Genomic DNA, 21,896 nt, shown 5'->3' on the forward strand with positions numbered 1-21,896 from the left:
GAATGCTTGAAGAATTTTGAAGATAAGCCAATTTGACCCTCAGCTTATAGAACCTGAACTACTATTTCTACATGAGATAAGGAGTAAGATTTTTATCAGGTTAGGGGGGGGGGGGGGGGTTGCTGCATGAGAAGCATCGAAAATTGAATAAGATGATTTGAAATTGGAGATTTCAAATTGTAGCATTTTTGACCAGTAAACAAATCAGACCACGTTACAAGGTTTCCTTAGAAAAATATGTGTTTCCAAATTGCCGGAAAGGCTATATGGCATGCAAAAAATATTACTTAATTTCGTTTTCATGTACAAAAATTTCCATTTTTGAATTCATGGGCATTGCAAAATTCCATGCTAAAATGAACATGCACAATATCATGAAAAAATTCTGACTTAGATTTCGTATTCATGCATAATTTTGTACAAACAAATTTATTTATTTCGAATTGATATGCAGTTTTGTACAAAACCCTAATTCTTGAAAGGACCTGCTCAAAGGAACTTTCATGCAATGTTTGGACCTGGTTACGTCATAAATCGGGCATTGCCATCTTTAAATGAAGAATTTCTTGAAATTAGACTTTCAGTCCCTTTAAGATTTTTCTAAAGTTCAATATATTTTGCATCACTGTTAATGATGGGTATTTTAGGGCATAAATATAAATCATTTTAGAACTAGTCAGAACCATATTAAAATCAGAACTTCTATTTTTTGCTCAAAAACTAAAAGATTATTTTTGCTTTCTAACACAAATTAAAAAGATTTAATGGGCAACAAATTGTCGTTTAGAATCTTATTTTACCCAAAAAAGCAATTCAAATTTGTCATTTTATTTCTAATTTTAATTACAATTTATTTTTCTTCTTTTGTTTAAATATTTCTAGTCCAAAAGCTGTAACGTAAAAATGGATAAATGGGGAAAATTAAGATTAAAAAACTGAATAAGAAAAAGTTTCAAAAAGATAAAAAATTGCAGAAAATTTTAAAGAATCCATTTTTCCTATTGAAGAAATTCCAAGTCCAACCCCCAGTAGAATATATGCGGCTGCCATATGTTCGAAATTCAGCCGGACCTAAAAATCCTTAAAAATTTATTTAGTCCTGTTAAATTATATTCTAGACATGTAAATATTATATGTATGAAGAGTTCTATGGATTTAGAAAGAGAATGTCAGCATGTTGATTGCCAGGAAAGAGTAGGATCTTTTATGTTGTTTTAAACATTTAAAAAGGAAATTATTGTTTACCGTATCTGTTCTAATTTCTTCAAAAGTACTTCTTTTTTGTTTTCTGGATATTTTTATATTAAAGCCAGCCTAAGATGTATTAGGTTATATTTAAATACAGAAGTGAAATATTTCAGTTTACTAATAATCATTATCAGTAATTCAAAATGTGTAAGCATAAATATAAATTGTTCATTGCGTAACTTTGTAACTTCAGCTGTATATCAAGTAACCTTTTTACATTTAAAGATCTTTAAAATGGTTTAACATTACATTTTTTATAAGGCGGCTTAAAAATGGTTAAAATAATACATTTACAAATTACTCCTATACCTGTTGACCTAGCAAGATATGACGATTAATATGAGCCATCCATTTTGAATTTTTTTCAACAATCCAACCATAGTAATATGGGCGTATTAGTTCCTTAAGAAAGTATATAACAAATCAAATGAACAAATTAAGTGTAGTTTCACGAAACCCTTCATTCAAAGATGGCAAATTCCAGATCAATTCACAAAGCATTGTCTGATCAATTGTGAGCTCGATATTAATAGAGGTAAAGTAGATTGAGTATAGGTGTATACTTGAGTACAAGCGAAAATCAGTTAGATGTAGAATTTGATAACATTTGAGGCACTAGAATCTCCTTTAGATCATTTTTAAACAACTCCCAACCCTACTCTCTAGCACTAGAATTATATCATTTACTTCTCAATATATTTTGCAAAAAACTTTGGCATCATCAGGAGTTCGTCCTATAATATAACAGATATAAGCAAAAAAAAATAAAAAAATAAATTATACAAACAAAGCAACTGAAATAAACAAAGGAGAGAACAAAAATAAAAAAATCTTTTTATGTAACCTTTACAATAAGGAATTCTTCAAAATTAATATTGTCAAAACACATAAAACTTAAAAGAAAAATTAGAAACTGAAGGGGTAGAATTCATCGGCATAACAGTCAAATACATGAATTCGATAAACACTACAAGGTACTGTTGGTGATACATATACATAGAATTTAAAATAAACAAATTATTTTTTTTTTAAAGTTTGCAATTAGCATTATGTTTTCTTGTTCAGTCCTGACCTCACTGAGTTGAATTTCTAGATGTAGTATGTCTCCCTGACCTTCCTGACAATGCTATCACTTGACCTGATCTTCTCTATGGGAATGAAGAATAAATCTGCATAGGAGTGCCCAGGGGCACGAAAGTGAACACCTAGCTGTGTAATGGTGCCTCTGTCACCCCTCAGCCTTTCTTCAGCCTCCATCCCTGTCTCTCCTATATATTGAGGATGGGGAGGACAAACTCGGCCTCCTCTCCTACATGTAATCATGTATATAATATTTAAGGAGGAGCAGGTCACCTTATCCTTAATCCTGATCTTTTCTCCAGTAGCAGAGATTATCATCTCTTCAACAATATTCTTTCCCATCTGTTCACATACAGGGCATCGAGATTTATTACAGGGTTTAACCCCAACCTTATCTCTTTTTTCCCTTGTGAATCTCTGTCTACTTGGAAGTTTAGACTTAACCAAGAGATCCTTCAAATTCTCCACTCTCTGGTAAAGCATGCCATAGGAGGAGAGGGGTAGATTTTCTTCATTACTGGATCTTCTATTAGAATCTTCCAGGATGATCTTAGGGTTTCAGAGAACCTAGGCAGTCTAGGGTCATAATTGACAATACACCTGGTTCTATCATTCTCTACCCTGCTACTCACATCCTTCTTCAGTGCCTGCTCTCTTTTTATCTTCCTCACATCCATGAAGGAAGATTTAATGGATCTTCTCCTGTATCCTCTCTCAACCAGATCTTCTTCCGGTTTTTTTAGTCTTTTCTCTAATAACTCTTCATTCCAGCAGATTCTGAGTGCTCTGTACCCCAGTGAGAACGGTATATTCTTAGTTATATGGTTAGGATGACAGCTGGAAGGAAGAAGATAGTTATTCTTCTTGTTTTCCTTCTTGTACAGATCTGAACATTTATATAACCTTGGTCATCAATAAATATCTTCATGTCTAAATAATTCACAGACCTGGTTTCATAACTATATTCAGCTGTCAACTTGAGGTTTGGAAAAATAGAGTTTACATAGATGATGAACTTTTCCAACTCCTCTCTAGATCCAAGCCAGAGAAAAAACAAGTCATCAATAAATCTTCTATAAAACTCTAATGGAGTGCAAGTCCATTCTTGCTACATCTTTTTCTCCCACCACCCCATAAATAGGTTTGCAAATGTGGGAGCTGCCCTGGTCCCAATAGCTGTTCCCTCCCTCTGTAAATACAGCTTGTCTCTAAATTCAAAAATATTAGAACCCAGGACAACTGTCATTAATCTGATGAGGAAGTCTGTCCATACTGATTTATCTGATCTCCTTTCTCCTGCAGCTTGAAGAGCAACCAGTCCTTCTTCCCAGGGAACATTAGGATATAAAGCTACAACATCCATGGATAAAGCAATAGAATCTCCTTGTATACATAAGGTTTGTGCACAGTTGTAGTGCCTGGGCCTAGCTAGCCTTTAGAAAACAGTTGATCATTATTCTGCAGCCTGAGAAATGTGTTCAGGGATAAGCACAACTGTTGTATGAAAATTGCATTCTTCAATCTAATATTTTTAATGCTTATTCCTCAAAAAACATGAAATATTTTGAAAATGCGGTTTGAAAGTAAAAAGAGGACTCAAATCGAACTGAAAAGAAAATACGAACATTATGGGGCATTTTCTCAAAGTACCCTTTTCTTAAGCACAGTCTTTATTTTTAAGAAAATGCAATTTTTTCAGAAAAAATCATTTTGCACAATACCACCCTGCTGTTTCTACCATACATGTGTTCAGTATCAGTAGGAACCCTGTAAGAGAAAGCTAACAAAATCATGTTTTTACTCAGCTTTCTACAAACTCAGTGACCTCTATGGCGGATTATTAATCAAAATGCACATGTATCAGTATAATCATACTCAAAGTTGACAGGGTTCCAGCAAATGTGGGAATGAGTGGGGTGGTGGTGGTGGGGGGATATAAAATCTATATACCTCTATTTCTGGCTCAAAACTCGAAAAACTGATTAAAATTTCAAGTTGAACCATCAGTGGCGCAACTAGNAAGGCCTAGTTGCGCCACTGTGAACCATTAATATTTGAACCCCTTGTTATAACTATAGATGCGGTTTAAAATCTTTACATTGGATCACAGGACCAATATCTAGTGAATCTAAGAAGTCCCTGAGCTCTCTGCCGCCGACTCAAATCTTGAATCACTGATTAAAAGTAATTTGATCATGAAGACTTTAATGAGTGATTTAAGATTTGAAAATTGGTAGATAGTCAGAGAAATCTCAAATTAAAACTGTGATCACCTTGCTAAAATAGAAGGAAGGCTTGTTTTCAGGATATTCTGGATTATTTTTGGTAAGACCAAGGATAACTTCCTAAATTATATTGATCTATAGAATATATATATAAATATACTTTGCTTGTCTTTTTGGTTGTTTGGTTGGTTGTTATTTTGTTTGTAACAAATAAGTGTGGAAACATCATAACCCATTTTTTTCACTTTAATGTCCTTTTTTAACAGAAATGAATTTGTTTACCTCATGACCAAGAAAAATTAGACTTTTCTGCTGGTAAGAAGCTCTCATTGAATCTTCCTACCAATATATTGTTGTTAATGTTACTGAAGATTTTCACTAATGCAAAATTTTTGAAAATCGACTTATCTATGATGTAGATTCAGAAATGTTAAACAAAATATGGTCAAAATATAGTCGTTGCTCTGATTTTATAATCCATATATTTTTGCAACCCAATGTTGTCGACCTTAGATATTACAAACTATACATTATGTTAAATTAAATAATGTAATCATCATGCTGTAATGTTTTAATTGATTCCAGGCTTTTCTCCCAAAAATTTAGGATATTTCCAAAATATTTTTTTTTCAATTGAAATGATAATAAAATTGAAATCAACTTTATATTTTGACTTCTGCTTTCAAAGCCTATTTGATCTAGAAATAGCCATTGAAATAAGACAAGTGCGCAAATGTTTCATAAAATTACCTACCTATAACACTATTATTTTGGCACGACCTGCTATATAGTTTTTGTACTTAAATTTTCTCTATCTTTCGAAGGTTCTTGCCTTTTTGAAGGCTTGAATCTTCTTGATAAAGAGAAAATTTCTGTCCAAACACTTTTTAACACTTCAAACTTTAAAGGCTTGAATCTTCTTGATAAAGAGAAAATTTCTGTCCAAACACTTTTTAACACTTCAAACCAAAATAACAGTGCTATAAATAGTTATTTGCACACAGAAACCCTCTACTGCATACCTTCTTATCAAATTAGAATTGTTTTATATTTAACTTTATGAATTTACCACATCTTTGATAAAGACAATATTTTCCAACATTTTAACTTGTGCCAGATTAGAAGACGTGCTGAAGTATTCATAGTTCCAATTTTCTCCAGGAGCCAAAATTAATGACTAGAATTAAGAATAAAAAAAACCATACCTAACCAAACCAAAAGAACAATCATTATTTGATAACGCAATTTATGAAGTTTAAACAAAAATGAAAAGATTAAAGATTGAAGGGACTGAAAGCGTAATTTAAAGGGACTCTTGATATGTCAAGATATCAACACTCAATTCATCAAGTATATTAACTTTTATAAATATTAAAACTTGGGTTCTCAATTGCTCATTGCTATATATAACGTCAAGGAATTATCAGATTTAACACTTTAATTAAAAACAACAATATCCAACAATCAGGTATTGTCATTTGTGCATAAAGGGTTACTTGAAGGTATATTACAGTCCAATTAATTATTAATTTATTTAATTGAAACCACAGACCATTCTTCTTTCAACTATTTGAGCAGAGGTATCAACAGGGATATCATATGATGGAGCAAGTAGAATTGATCTGAAATATTAGTGTGTTCAACTTTCATCTTTAATAACTAAATAAAATAAAATATATATTCAATTATCTCAAAAAAAAGTCATATTCATTCATCAATTATTATACCAAGCAATCCTTAAGTTTATATTCAAAATCTCAAATAATTAGTGACACAAGATACAAAATTGCAAAGAGTGTTTTACGAAAATAATTGTCTGCAAATGTTTGATGTTTGTAAAAATATCTTTGAACTAAAATCATTATTTTTGATGACAGATATAATAATTTCTTTGAAGGGAGTGACCAACAATGAATGGTAGTTTTGTGGAAAACAAATTTAGGGTTTATTTGAAACATATAAAACGATTTAATGATGTGTATTTACTCTATTTTTAGCACAAAATCGACGTTCAAAATCATCCATTTGGGTAGTTACTTTTTGAGAATTGATTTAATTAAAATTATTAAATAGCGACGACGAAAAATGTAACAAAAATTTTAAAGTAAAATAATTGGATATTTAGGAACATATTTTTCAATGAAAGTTTTCTAGATAAATCAATGTTAGAATCAATTATTTCTTTAATATCATTATATTGAATTTCTTATTCTTAATGAATTTGTTTCCAGACTTATTTAAATTCTTCAAATATCTCCTTTTCAATAAAAATTCCATGAAATCTACAGAAAATGTTTGTGAACAATGAGACAAACAAATAACTGAATTTGATTACTTGTTTTGGATTAAACAACTGATTAGTTTACTGTAGAATTTTTAAAAACCGATTCTTATAATCATCCCTCAAAAATGTACAATCTATGAGGATTTTAAAGATTGAATTTGTGCTCTTGCTGAACAAATATATATGTTAGAAAGTTAATCACAATTATAATCTGGAACCAAATTAAATCAAATTTCCAAGGAAAAAAATGCGAAAAAACAAAAGAAGGAAAAATAAACAAAAAATTAATTCATCATAAATACAAGGCAGAATAATACCCACCACGAAACAGGCCTAATTTGTACTTAAAATCAGGAAAACCTATATTTTTAAAAAAAAAAATAGGAAAATGCGGGAAAATAATGTTGCATATTTAATTTTTACATTTTGAAAATACATCCCTGACTAGAGTTAATCACTTCTCTGACCATGCAAAATCTCAAGAAAATAGCACCAAAAATGAAGGCGTGAATCCTTCTTCAAAATTTGTGTCATTTGAGGGAAAATGTGCCCATTGCCCTTCAAAATTTATGAGACAGAGAAAGTGCTTGTTATAGTCGCAGAACTTAGCCCCCTAGTTTTAGCCAAGGCCTTGGCCCCCTAGCTGCAGCGCTCTGACCAGAAAGTGTCGTAACCTTACCTAATTCTAAAATATATACTAATACTCTCATTCTTTTAATACAGTAAATACAACGTGCTGTGCATCTTCAGGTTAATTTCAGAATGTTAATGATTAGTTTAGGTTAACAGAGGGCCATTTACTCTAATAACCTTTAAATGTTGCCCTTTCTGAGCACAAATATAACAGTATTTTTTAATGTGAACAAACAAATTACAATTTCCTTTTTTTGTACTTTTTTATTGGATTAAAGTGTGAACACTTCTAGCTTGAATCTTGTTATTAAAGAACTTAGTCTTTGCCACAAACTTATATTTTCTAATCCATATCTCTTTGCAACTTGGTGGTGCTAACCTTTTATATTTTAAAATTAGATTATTTGATCTAACAAAGTTTGTTGAAAAGACTCAATGCCTTTGTATAAACTTTTTAACATCATCAGATTTTTATTGTCAGATTTACCTGAGATTACTTGAAAAGGCAAATGTTAATAACGTACATGCTAAAGCCCATGTCATCAGCAAAAAACTTCCGGAGAATACTGGAAAAAGTTTTGTAAAAATATATTATGTTCAGATCACCATCTTAACAGAAATTTCTACCTCTTTTCCTACGAAATAGGAAACAATCTGGCATACCCTCAGCATTCAACAAGGATAATGGCATCAATAGAGTTAACACACAATCTGGCTAATTAAAACAAATATGAACGTTGATAGACAGTAAAATAGTTTTCAATCAATAATGCCTCAAGTTTGGCCATTTAGCAAACAAGTGGAATAAACCATTAATGAAAAAAATCTTTATAGGATTATAATTTTAAGAAAAAGTGATGCAAACTAAGATGTAAATTATAACATTTAAACGGACTGCAGATGTAAATTCTTATTACCCTCCACTGATTCACAGCAATATTCTTTCGTCTAATTAAGTATTTTGTTTTGGAAAATTGTTTATTTTCTTATTTGTGGTACGCCCCTTTACAAAATTGATTAACTCAATTCTTGCTTTAGAAATAAATGGAAAAATGATAAGAATTGACATCACTGTTGGTATCTTTCACAATATATTGATTAGATGAAGGTGTCAAGTAGAGCTGGGCACGTTCCGACTTTTTTGAAATCGTTCCGTTCCGTTCTAGAACGAGGGCCTTCAGATAAATCGTTCCGTTCTCGTTCCTTTTTTTGTTGTATCGTTCCGTTGCGTTCCGTTCCGTTCTGAGTAGAAGAACGGTCTTCCCGTTCCGTTTTGTTCTTGGCGTTCTTATTTAAAGAACGGTTCCATCCCTCTTGTTCCGTTCTTAGTCAAAGAACGTTTCCATCCCCCTGTTCCGTTCTTAGTATAGAACGATTACTAAAACCGGGTTACCTTAAAAAAGGGGTGTACAATTTGTAGATTTTTAAAAAATATTTAATTTTATTCAATACATACAGAGAAAATCTAAACTTGAAACACATTCCTGATTTAAAATGCGTTCCCAACCTAGAACGCATTCTTGAAAATAAGAACGCATTAACAATTTTAACCGTTCTTTTCAAGCAATTCCTGTTCTGTTCCGTTCCGTTTTTTACTAATAGTTCCAAAATTTTTAAGAACGCGTTCTGAGCGTTCGTTTTTTTTCGGAACGAAGGGATCGTTCTTGATTGTTCCATTCGTTCTCGGGAAAGAACGATCGTTCCACCAGGAACGAGCCCAGCCCTAGTGTCAAGGGTACCATTTAAAAAAAGATATACCCCTCTCTAACTGGAAGGCGTTCCTTTAAAGTCCAACCTGTTTAAATCCTAGTTCCTTTAATACTTTGGTGATCGCTAGAAGAACAATGGTTGCCAAAATCAAACTAAATTATCATTTAAGATTATAACTTTTATGATTATTTTGAAAAACATTTCTAAGTAGAAATACCTTCCCAGAATTGCAAGCCAAGTGTATACATCAAAAACCTAGGGGTAAATATGACATCATACATCAGTAAATCCACCAACATTTTTATTATTGTTTGATAATTTCAGAAAATGCTGCAGATATAAAGAGAAACAATTAAAAATTAAACACAAAGATGGACAAGGAGAGTATTATAAATTTTACATCTAACACTTATTTAAAATTTCACATTTACATACACACGCAATATCCACATTGATGAATTAGATAGAATTACTTATTTATCAAATAATATAAACTTAAATGATTGATTAGTACGAGTTAAAAAAAAAAATAAAAAAATAAAAAAGAATAACAGTTTCACCTTTACTATATTATCCATATATGACTTAATTCCTGGAAACTAAAGCAGTAAATATTAAGTTTTGAAAGGATTAGAGAGAGAAAAATGCAGCTTTGTAATTTAAGATCTCAAAAAAAGTACAATTGTTCATCATTCAGAGCCCGTTATATAAAAAAAATCGGGAAAATTCGGCTCAAGTCTAAGCTGTCGTTGGGCCTTATTTATGGCTTGAGCTGAGCTTTCGAATTCAAGCTGCGTCTTATAAGACACAACTTTAAGCCTTATTCTCCACTAAAACCAACCAAGGTTGGTTTTATTTTTATTAGGCCTTACTCCTTAAGTCGAGCAGAAGATCTTGCAGCTGTCAATCATGTGACGCAAACTGTCGTCAGAGTTGGGTTTTAGATTGGGGTTTAAAGCTGGGTTTAAGGAATTACGGCTCGAGCTGAAGTTTTAAATCGCGGGCTCAGAGTTCATTGCTCTAAGAAAGTTTTAATCAAGTGAAAGGGGTTTTAAACTTGAAATATGGGCTAGAACCTTTGAGTTATTAAATTCCAAACAAGTATGAATCATATTATATTAATCTATGAATTTGCCTACCTTTGACACAAAGTGTGTAGCCTCAACCTCTATTTGAGAAGTATATGTGACAAAAGCAGCTCTGAATTTAAGATTTTTTTTGTGCTCATAAACATTTATGCAGTTCAGAAGGTGTTCCCAACTTCCCTTATGAAATTGAAAAGATTTTTAATTCAAAGATTTCTGGAAAGTATTCAAACCTTTTTTTGTGTGTGCAAGTCTTAAGATAAAAACACCGTTTTAGTGGCAGGGATTTATAACTTTTCCTGTTTTGACTTCTATTTCTTGATTTTAATTGATTGTTAACTTATTTGGGTAATTTCATGGTAAACTAAACAGACTATTAGCTGTTAATGGGTATTAGTCTTACTTTTCAAAGACAACTGTGGCCAGAGAATTTTATTTTTCTAAATGTTATTGAAAAAAAAGTAAGCTCCGTTACACTTTTGCATTCCCTGTTTTAAAAAACTTTCCCAACCTTCCGTTAAAGCTTTAGTAACATAAACACAATTTTCGAACGTTCCACTTTCATCCAAGGTAAATATTTTCAGAGACGTTGTGAGCTAATGTCGTCTTTTGTTTCATCATAAATAGGAGTAATTTTGAATAAATGTATGCATATCTCACCCATTAACTCATCAATTGATTTGTTTGGATCATTAAATGGCATGAAATTTCTAAGCAATAATATTGTATTCTCTAATAAAAAATGCTTTTTTTTTAAAGAGAATACAACATTTGTACACAATCTTTCATAGAATTTGGGTAGATTTTCAGATGCTGCATCTTAACAAAGAGGGTTTTTTGGTGAGTGGAAACGGGTCGAACCCTCCTCCATTGAATTCCTGTTTCCTTTAATTATCCAAATCTTACCTGTCTCTTGTATAAGATATATAACATACTCCCAAATCAGCTTTGTCATAACCAACCATTCCCACAACACCGTTCCATTTTCCGGTCGTGGTATTCAGATTTCCCCAGGAAAAATTAGCATAATCAAACACAGGATGGAGTTGATATTTTTCTGTATAAAGTTGCAAAAATAAATTAAAAAGTAAAATTACCTAAATAGGTGTTCCTCCCTCATTAAATTCATGAAGATAGCTAGTTAAAAATGTTAGAGAATTATAATTTATAATACACAACAGACCACCCTTAAGTAAAATTAATAGACTGGTCCATTCTGTACATTGTTGTACACCTACAGTGGTTTGGATTGCTATAGTTGCCAATGCCCCCTTATTTCAGATTCTTTGTCCGCTAGACTGCATTCCTTATGCCTCTAGTTGACTTCAATGTTGTAGACTTCAGATATTTCAAACTATGACTTTTGTTATATCAAACAATCAAAGTTTAAGATATCAAAAGTTTACATAATTTGGTTGTAGATGTATAGGTATTAGAAAATTGGGATTTGTTGCAAAGACTCAATTCCTTTGCCAATTCTACTAAATCCCCATAGAAATACAATCACTCTATATATAAGTGAACATGTTAAATATGTAAACATGTACTAGTTAGGGATGGATCTTTTTCGCTTTTTTGAAAAACAATTTTACAAATAACATAGGTAATTCAAAAAAAGGAAACAGTTGTTTTCATGATTGTTAATGTTAACTTTCATCAACAACCACACTCCATGATGATAGCTGTACATTCGCTGTCGACATTTTTTTTCTTTTTTTGGTCAGAAAACCCATAAATCAAAAAACCTTGGTGAGAAAATATTCGGTAAATTTTTCTTGCTAAAAAATTTTTTAAATAAATGTTAAAAAACTCATATTATTTAGCAAAACTTTTTCAAAACAATAGATTTTTGAAGAAAATGTATGTATTGTCCTTTTGTATTTCATTTTTCATCTTTCAAAAGTTTAAATCGAATGGTTCATTTGTTAATGCCGTTGTTTTTTCTATTAAGGAAACAATCATTTTAAGAAACACTAAATATGATTGTTATTTCAGTCCTTTTAAAAACAATTAACAACTCTAAGATACACACACAACAGCCATTTCAATTTTTCTGCACGTTGGTCCATTGTGTTCAAATGAGAGAATTATGCGAAAAGCTTTAAATCTATCTCATGGCCATGGGAAATGGGAAAAGTTCTTTACCTAAGTAAGTTTGAAGATAATATCCCTCATAGGTAGTCACGTTGATTCTATTATGCTTATATTCAAACTTAGGGTAGAAATTGTTGTAACCAACTCTGAAATGGTTGATTACTTGAGTTTAGCATTAAAAGACTGATTGAGCCTTTAAAAGGTGTTGCCCAAAGACTTTAGAATAGTAGAAGATAGGGCATTACTCTCTGCACACTTTTCTATGACGTCATTGGCTGCAGAATTGGTTTTAAATTCAAACAATCAACATTAAAACTCTAGTTGTCAATTAAATTAGTTTAAGTTTTTTTATCAGTTATAGGATAGGATGCTCTCCTGCTGAAATAAAGCTAAAAATGTGATTTTGTTACACATCTCATTTGTATGAAAAATCTTACATATTTTTAAACAAAATTTGTTAGAAGTCATTAAGAAGTGTTTTGTAATAGTCTAAAGCAGAATTTTAGGCCAGTAAGCAAGGTCTGAAAAAACCTGGGTATTAAGTAGCCAAATTTGTTAACCAATAACATTGCAATCTGTTTTGTCTAAAAACTTCTAAAGGCAAATTACATAAAAACGTAAGTTTTTGGTGATGAAAATGCTTTTAAAGTCCCCCAAAAAAATCTTAAATTATAGAAAAGACGACATTCCATGGCTTCTTATTGAATCCAATTGAGGCGTCTGGTTTTGCGTATAAATCCCAATGCCTACTCTTTATATTACAAAGCTCTTTGGGCTTACCTATAAGTAAAATTAATCTTAGAAAAAAGTAACATTTCAAATGGAGGTTGGAAAATTATTGAAAACTAGCGAAAGTGCCCAGCGTTGCCCAGATTTCTTACAGTTACTCCTGCTTTTTACACACGCTTGGTCTTAAGTTACGATTTTAGCTATTTTTCCTATAAAAGTCGGCCCACTCAACGTAGAGCTAATACTATTTTGGTGAATCTCCCTAGTTCCAAAATCAAAATATTACTCACATCAGTTAAGGGTTTACTGAGGTATGATTAGACAAAGAAACAAACAGAGGTTACTATTTAATATAAATAGATTACATTGTACTGCGGATGAATGATGACAAATCACTGACCTTATTTTTTGCTTTTGAAATGAGTTTATTTCAGTATTTTTTTTTGTACTATTAAACCAAACAGTAGAATAGTAGGTTGACCAAACCCCTTCAAAACACTGCTTGTGCATATCCCTATAATAATATTAGTTTTGATATATGAAAAAGATATAATTACAAATCAAGCCTTACCAATAAGTTAATTTATTTGAATATGTTGAGAGGATTAGTAAGCTAGATATACCTTTAGAAAATATCATTTACAGAACAAGTTTTTTCACTAAACATCTTCAAATATCTTTATAATTGTGAACTTAAGATTTTTCAAATAATGGTAATGCTTAATTTTCCTAGTTTATGTTTATGAGGTTGATTGTGGTCTTGAAAAATAATTGTAAGTGTAGGAATAAAACCTAGTTGAGGGACATTGTCTACTACTTCTGCCTAGAAAACCAACAGATCACATCTATAAAATCAATTAATTAATTATTGGCTTTACCCTTAAGCCGAGAACTTTTAAATAAAAAGTAAGAAAAATTCTGAAAACCTTACAAAAATCAGACTTAATTAAAAATTTTCAAATCACAAATATATAATAAATATGTAATTATGGTGCTATAAATGTCCAATATTTGTGTTCTTGTAAAATATGACATGAAAAGTAAAAAAAATATATTTTTCTTAAAATCATTTGAATTAAACAAATCTGGAATAGAATTTTAATTTCTTTGCCATACAAAATGGGCTAATATTGATGTTTCTTACTAATAGTTAAAAACCATTAATGGAGTTTCCTGTTTAAACGACACCACATCACATTACTTCCTCAGTGCGAAAGAGTTAAAGTTGTAAAAAAGATAATTGTGTAAAGGTTGTTTTTAAAACTGATCATTTTTGTTAACCTTAAATTAAATCTCAGCAATAGGTTTTGCAAGGTACAGAATATTTTGGGAGGTATATAACACTTAACATCAAAAAACGAGACCTTAAATTTTAACCGTTCCAGTGCTAGGAAAGATTCAAGATGAATGCTAGCACAAAAACAGCTTAATCAGTATGATGTTTCAAAGTTCATAGTGAAACCCATGTTATCCTTAGTTACTGCTGTTGTTACATTGTCAGGGATTGAATTTAATGAATTGGAAATAGGTCAATGAACTACCTACCACCTATTCAAATCCTCCATCACCACCGATTGAAAGTTAAAAATTTTTATTGGTGATTCAAGATTTGAACCTGGGTATCATTTTTATAAGTTTGGTAAAACATTCATTAACATTTTTTGTCATGCTTTACCTTGTTAGTAATTAAAAACACACAATATGGTAAGTTCAAAGTAGTTTTCTGCAGGGATTCAAGTTTATTTCCATCCTTTATAACCAGGACCTGATCAGACGCATGACATTTCTCCGCAATTTCAATTCTGAAGAAGAATTATAAGTTTTGTCTTATATTAAACATTTCTCTAAGCCCCTTTTTTACTTCATATGGATAGTGAAGGAATTGAGAGTGACCAATTATTTGATTCTTTATGTTTTTAAAAAGCAACAAAGATGTTGAATCCAAACCTTAATTCAGGGGATATAGAGCTTTCTCTCTCTGACATACAAAGCGTCACATATCAAATCGGAATATCTCAACATTTTAGAGCCCAAAATACGCACATAATACTTGAAAAGAAATTTTTTACAATGGACTTCTACAATTTTTTTTAAATGATTCATTTTCCCTAACTTTTCCTAGTTTAGAGACAATAACAATCTGATATGATGAAGGACGCACTGTAAAACACAATCTGATATGATGAAGGACACACTGTAAAACANAAAATACAAACATATAAATACATTTTAACTATTCATAAAAGCACAAATATCAATTCTTAAAGAATCTGTTACATTCGTTTGTGAATTTTACAAAATAGGAGTTTTAGTTTATGTAAACACCCAGCAGAGTTCCCATATACAGAAATAATTGATTCCAACCATGATCTGACATTCTTTGTTAAAAATATGCACTTTGAACTCCGTTACAGATATGATGAAGGACGCACTGTAAAACACAATCTGATATGATGAAGGACGCACTGTAAAACAGAGCATTCAACTGTAACTTTTCTCATGGAGCACAATCATATTGCAATATTTTTCAGAATATTAAGTTATTCGTGCATCAGCTTAAATTGTTTTCTGGTTATCACTGTATGTTACTCTAATGAAAGCTTCAAAATAACATTAGAAAATAATATATGTTTTGGTAAAAAAAAAGTTTCAAGAAATGAATAAAATCCCATTAAAATCTGATCTTTGAGTAATAAGAAAAATGTATAAACATTCCAGACTTAAAGTAAGAATTTTAGATTTGCTAGAGATTCTTATGTATAGTGGTTACATTATTATTCTGCAAGATAAACTCACCAAATTAAAATAAAACTGTAAATGAAATAACTCAAATTGGATTAAGAATGTTTTTATTGCAAAAAGGATCAGTTTGAAATTAATTGAATAACCCCCTTCTGTTTTACTCAAACACCCCCTTTATAAATATATTAAGTAATAAAAATAGATATAATATACCCAACATAAATGGTTAAACATTTGTTAAAACTCTGCTCTTTTCTAAAATTTACATTATAAAAATTTGGAAGATGATTTTGATAATTTTAATTTAAAGAAGTATGAAAATCTGGAATAGTAGAGTACCGTTTTTTAATTGGACATTTCCATTTTTGAGTGGGAAATCACTTAAAATAATGCTATTGCTAACAGTCCTTTTCTAAGAATCTTTAAATATATTGAATTTTTTAATGAAGCAAAATAGGGGTATGAACCTATCAGTGCCACAAAATAATGAAAATAAATCTTAAACTTTAACTGAGAACTGAAACTCATACTGTCTGTTAGGGTGTTCATTTTATAATGAGGGTACCAAGTGTATAATATAATGTATTCCTGATAAACCATTGCATTGTATTACAACTGTGCTGCTCCTCTTTCTTGCTACATTCAGATATTACAGGTTGTATCTTCATCATCAGAACTCCCAAGCTTATGCCCAGGAGCATGATACATTGATACAGCATTCTCATCTTTCAGTTGAATATTCAAAACAATTAAAAGTAGGCCTGGACATGCTCAGACTGTCTCAAGTCAATTGTAAATGCTCAGTTAAATTGTTGTAAAAGAACTGAACATTCCATTCATCTTATAATATTCTCCCTTCTTTGTAAGGTTACCATTTATTAATAATCTCATATTTAAGATATTTCTTTTCGTTAACAATTTTAAAAAGAAAGGATTTTGCCAGTCCTTCTGTTAATTTTCAAAAACATGTTGATTTATAACAAAACTTTTTGCCTATTGCCCAGCCCTAATTAAAAACAGTGTAAACAGTGCTGTGTCTAATGGACAATAATGGAATTTTTGTGAAAGTGAAAAGGTTGATTTTTAAACATCAATTTATTTAATTTGTGCTGAATTGGATTAAAGATCTACAATATTGAATAAGAAAATCTCCCAATTTCTTGCTTACTATCTGACATTTGATATATTCTAATGCAGCAATCGATACACACATAAAAAAGATTTCAGGTCTTTCTTAAACAGGTCAAACAGTGTCAAAAATCCGGCATTTTTCTACATTTTTCTCCATTTTCTCCCAATAATAATTGTTAAAATAATTGTTGCGAAACTGTTTAAATACGGTTTCTGACCATTTGAATTGCTCTAGATATCTGTGATGTAAAATAGTCAAATTTTCCAAATATCAGGTTCAAAATTTTTTTAAAAATAAACTTTTAAAAATCACCCTGTACTGGGCAAACAATGAAATCTCAGAGGGAAGAATTAGCAGAGCAGACATCAAAAGGTTTAACACTTAATAGTTTATAATAAAAAAGTTTCTCAGGACTTGAGATTTCGGTACAACTAATACTGGCATGACTTGAAACTGCTCTTGGCTTTTTATAAGCTAGGTTAAGGATGACTTCAAAAGTATGTTTCAGTACCACCATTGTTCAAAATGTTGGTTTGTTTCTATCTCTTCTTTGTGTCTTCATGTTTTAAATTGTTATTCCAAATATTACTTTATACATCTTATAAACACCCCTTTGCATGAAACCAGATAATGGTTTAAGTTACATGATTTAATTTATATGATTTGAAAGGTTTCTCCTTGGGCTTTTTCTTATTAGTTAAATTGAAATCAATCTATATTAATTAAGCTTCATCAAAATAATTTTATCTCAATTAAAGAATTTCCTCTTTGAGAAATATACCCTGGATTAATTAGCACTTTTAGCTATAATAACATTTTGATTAGAATAAGATTTGATAAGTACTGTTTAAGGAACTGTAAGCATAATTTACACATGACTCGCCATGCAAAGATGGCAATGCCGGATTCACAATGTACCCTCGAAACTGTCATCTGATTCATAATGTTTGTTTTTTTAGGTTTAAAAGTGCTTAGCTCTGATCCTGCAGTTTTAATGCGCAACTGACTTTAAAAGAGAACCGATGATTGAAAATGATCACTTTTTATAATCATAAACATTAATATATAATTCTTACTTCATCACATAGCTCAGTTGTGAATCAGACATGCCACTATATCATTTATATAATGTTCACAATTTCTTAAAAAGAAGAATTTCAATTAATTTGAGACAAATTAATTAATATTTTTATTTTAATGTTCTTCCATCTTTTATTTTACCTAGTAAATTAACCCAAGATCTGAAAGCTTTAAAAATAGAAACTCCCTGAAAAATCATCTAAGTGTCGAATATTTGAATTCATATAAACATATTTCTTGTATCAATATTATGTGTCCTGATTGCCATAATGGATAAATTATTGTTCTGGACTGCTGCTCCTGACTCATACTGTAATTTAATAAATATTCTTATTGCCTTAGTTAACCTGCACTCAAGGAATCGCTAACCATTCTTCACAACTATCTAGCTCTCATCTCTTCACGAAAGGATCAGCCCAAAAAAATATTTTATCAATGGGCTAACTTAAACAGTATCTAGACTCTGTTAGTCCTCAAACTAGAGAAAGACTATTTATGTACATAAATACGTAACAGATTTAAATTTTTTGACAACTTATATTTATACATTGACCATAAATATTATGTAACAATCAATCTAGACCATAAAATTATTTTTTAACAATCAATCTAATTGAAATACATTTATTATTATTATTATTATTATATTACTAAAAAAAACATTTAACTGAAGTCTTGATAAATTTAATCACATCATTTAAGTGTCCTGAAAGACCTAAAATACACGAAACAGGGGCGTACAAGAGCATTTTTGCCCCGCCTTAAAAACCCATTTTTTGAAAAAATGTTGATACCTTTTTCAACTATGTAAACTATTCGATCATATACACACTTCCATATAACAAGTGTTAATGAATTATTTATGTAATTTTCTTAAGTGGGCTCATCAGACACTTCCTCTTAGTACTGTGGTGTAAGCTTCAATGGGTGAAAAATATCTATATTTTCTAAAAAAAAACACAATTATGGACATCTTCTGCGCACCTTAGCTGTGACTAGAGATGGGCGTGTTTAGTAAATTTGAATTAATTTTTTTTAGAATATTATTCATTTTCCATCAATTTTGGCTGTTTCTAATTAAACAATCGTTCAATTATATGGTTCTTTTGGTGAAATCGTTTGTTTAGTAATCACTTTTTAAATGTTTGCTTGAAATAATAGTTTATTTAGTATGAAAAGATAGTTTGCTTCAAGTTTGTTTGAACAAACAATTTATAAATTGTTCTGAATGATCAATAGAATGCAAACGACCGTTTCTGTATTTCTCCTTTGTTTTGAAAAATGATGGATTTTTAAATATCTGAATTTTTAGTTTTTCTGAAACACTATGGTTCACCTAAAATATTGTTTGTTTCAAAATATTTTGTTTATTCACAAAAGCAATGCCCATCCCTACCTGGGACCGGAAAAAAGTTAAAAAGGGGTTTTATTTGTTTTTTTTTATATTATTTGCAAGAAAAAGTTACAGTTTTTAAATGTTTGCCTGATTAATTTAGGGTTTTCTGCACCCTCCCTTTAAAATTCTTGAGATTCAAAACAGGGTTTTGAAAAATAATTGCTTTAAATATTTTTTTTAAAATGGTGTATGAATAACTAATAATTTGTTTACTATTTAACAATATTTAATATCATATAACATATGTATTATGTAATTATACAAATTAAAATACAATTTTTATCAAAAATACAATTTTTATCAAAATACATTTATTATCAAAAATACAATTTTTATCAAAAAATACAATTTTATTAAAAATAGAATTTTATCAAAAATACAGTATACATAAACAATGATATTCATCAAACTCTGGAATAGGAAGTCGACATAAGACACAGCAATTGTGCAGCGTAAACAGACCCATTTCACTTATTAAATAATTTGATAGCCTTTATAGTAAAAATATGTGCTTTGAAGGCACTTCTGTTTTACTTTAATGTCGTGTTACCATTCTATAGTTTTCTGGTTATCACTGTATTAAAAAAAGGTTTTCAGTCTTAACACAGATATTTAAGCTGCATCTCTTTCAAATATTTTCTCAAAATCCTCTAAAATAAAAACAGAATCAATAATTATTTATGAGCATATTATATTTATTAATTAAGAAATAAACAAAATACCTTTTTTTAATCATTTCCTGGCAAACCTAGACTGAAAAGATTTAAACCTAGAAAGAATCTAAAAATGTGTATAATACCTTTATATATAAAGTCCTTCCTCCTATTAATAAAAGAGTTAATACAATATTATAATTATCACAATATACATAAACAACATTATTATCTGGAGACACGATTACGATATCATAATAATAGTTTTTATTGTTTTGCAGATTAGCTTAGGCTATATGTACAGATACATTAAGGCTAAGATATTCCGCTAGGCTCTATTTAATTATTTTTTGGCATTTTTTTCCCTTGATATAAAAATAATTTCTTACCTGTTACTATACAGAAAAGGCCATTGTGGTAAATAACGTAAATAAAAAACGAAATAACTAAAGAACCTGTCAAATCATTCCCTGGGATGCATATGTTTAGAAAGTGTAAAATTTCCCTGTATGATAATTGAAGGACTGCGGTATGGATTTGGTGAATCATATTGATGTACAAAGCCTAGGGGTGTCAGAAATTTTTTTGAAAACGACCCATAAACCTAAAAAAGTTTAATTTTGATAAAACTTTTTGTTCTGGATGATTGCAAATATCTATATAAAACTTTCTTAAACCGGCATATGTTTTCTATATTCATTTAGATCAGAGTTATAGTTAAAATAAGTATTAATAAATATTGCTTTATATCGAGTAGATATCCTTAAACATATCGATGTGAAACCTTTCAGAGAGTAGGAAAGATTCTGCAGAAAAAAGTTGCCAAACCAAACAGAATTTTTATTTTAAACAAAAATATTTAGAACTTATATAGAAGCTTTTCTGGGTTGCACTTTACTCTAGTTTTGCGTAATTTTTATTTGTGTAAAACAGTATAAAAGAGAATATGTTTATATGGTTTAAAACTGAACAGCTGATGATTCATTGGAGGGAGGAATGGCAAAAACACCAATTTGTAATTCCCAAATCTTTTTATGGAAAGTGATGGTAACAGGGTATACAGAGTGCTTCAGGGTACAGGGTACTACAATGTACTGCAAAGTACTAGGCTTTACTGGGGTATACTGGGGGGAGGGGGTACAGAAACAAAACAGAATTTTTATTTTATCCCAGTACCCCACAGCACCCAACAGTACTCCAAAGAACCTCATAGTACCCAACAGTACCCTGCAGATGTGGGGATTACAAATTGGCGTTGTTGCCCTCCCTCCCTCCATTAAGTGATCAACTGATTAGTATTAAACTAGCTTTTTTTATCCATGAAAATAGTGCAAAACTATAAAGAAAATATGCTCAGAAGTGCTTCTGACTGTACTTATATCTTTTTATTAAAAATAAAAAATTCGGCTTGATTTCTGTACCCCCTCCCCCCAGTAAAGCCCAATACTTTGCAGTATATTGTAGTACCCTGGACCCTGAAGCACTCCGTATTCCCTGTTACAATCACTTTCCATAAACAGATTTTGGGAATTACAAATTGGTGTTTTTGCCATTCCTCCCTCCAATGAATCATCAGCTGTTTACTTTTAAACCATCAAAAGAATGTCTTTTATACTGTTTTACACAAATGAAAATAATGCAAGACTAGAGTAAAGTGCAGCCCAGAAAAGCTTTTTTCAGTTCTAAATATTTTTGTTCAAAATAAAAATTCTGTTTGGTTTGGCAACTTTTTTTTGCAGAATCTTTCATACTTTATAAAAGGTTTTACATCGGTATGTTTAAGGATATCTACTCGATATAAAGCA

General features: G+C 30.5%; 2 protein-coding genes across 6 annotated transcripts in view; both read right to left on the reverse strand.

Annotated features, from left to right (window-relative positions):
- Positions 1–921: 921 nt before the first annotated feature.
- On the reverse strand, positions 922–16,551 carry LOC111703537 (uncharacterized). 2 transcript variants are annotated; one of them, XM_023475495.1, is made up of 21 exons: positions 16,419–16,551; positions 16,044–16,085; positions 14,764–14,890; positions 13,818–13,911; positions 13,660–13,711; positions 13,489–13,602; positions 12,411–12,505; positions 11,172–11,322; positions 10,320–10,380; positions 9,741–9,779; positions 9,398–9,435; positions 9,266–9,332; positions 8,098–8,185; positions 7,958–8,036; positions 6,106–6,175; positions 5,623–5,730; positions 4,836–4,892; positions 4,602–4,673; positions 1,558–1,650; positions 1,246–1,314; positions 922–1,071 (listed from the first exon to the last, which is right to left on the reverse strand). In XM_023475495.1, exons 1-21 carry the CDS (start codon positions 16,547–16,549, stop codon positions 928–930), a joined length of 1,791 nt encoding a protein of 596 aa, XP_023331263.1. In that variant the 5' UTR covers positions 16,550–16,551; the 3' UTR covers positions 922–927. The 2 variants fall into 2 exon arrangements, with proteins under 2 accessions (XP_023331263.1, XP_023331264.1); XM_023475496.1 differs by lacking the exon at positions 1,246–1,314.
- A 3,246-nt stretch (positions 16,552–19,797) lies between these two features.
- Positions 19,798–21,896, reverse strand: part of LOC111703540 (uncharacterized) — a 53,685-nt gene continuing 51,586 nt past the window's right edge. For all 4 annotated transcript variants that reach the window (XM_023475500.1, XM_023475501.1, XM_023475502.1 and 1 more), the window contains 2 exons: positions 20,161–20,539; positions 19,798–20,088 (listed from right to left, as the gene is read on the reverse strand). The gene's annotated coding sequence lies outside the window, so the exon portion shown is untranslated. The remainder of the gene's footprint in view (positions 20,089–20,160; positions 20,540–21,896) is intronic.

This window comes from Eurytemora carolleeae, unplaced genomic scaffold (genome assembly GCF_000591075.1).
Source record: "Eurytemora carolleeae unplaced genomic scaffold, Eaff_2.0 scaffold454, whole genome shotgun sequence".
NCBI classification, from domain to species: domain Eukaryota; kingdom Metazoa; phylum Arthropoda; class Copepoda; order Calanoida; family Temoridae; genus Eurytemora; species Eurytemora carolleeae.

Bases quoted from the DNA above. Each gene is read 5' to 3' on its own strand.
- LOC111703537 (XM_023475495.1), bottom strand. From the start codon at position 16,549: ATGCTGTATCAATGTATCATGCTCCTGGGCATAAGCTTGGGAGTTCTG. The intron at 8,037-8,097 runs GTAGAAATTTCT...AACTTTTTCCAG, and splicing joins CCTATTTCGTAGGAAAAGAG to TATTCTCCGGAAGTTTTTTG. The intron at 1,072-1,245 runs GTAAACAATAAT...AAGGATTTTTAG, and splicing joins AAGAAATTAGAACAGATACG to GTCCGGCTGAATTTCGAACA.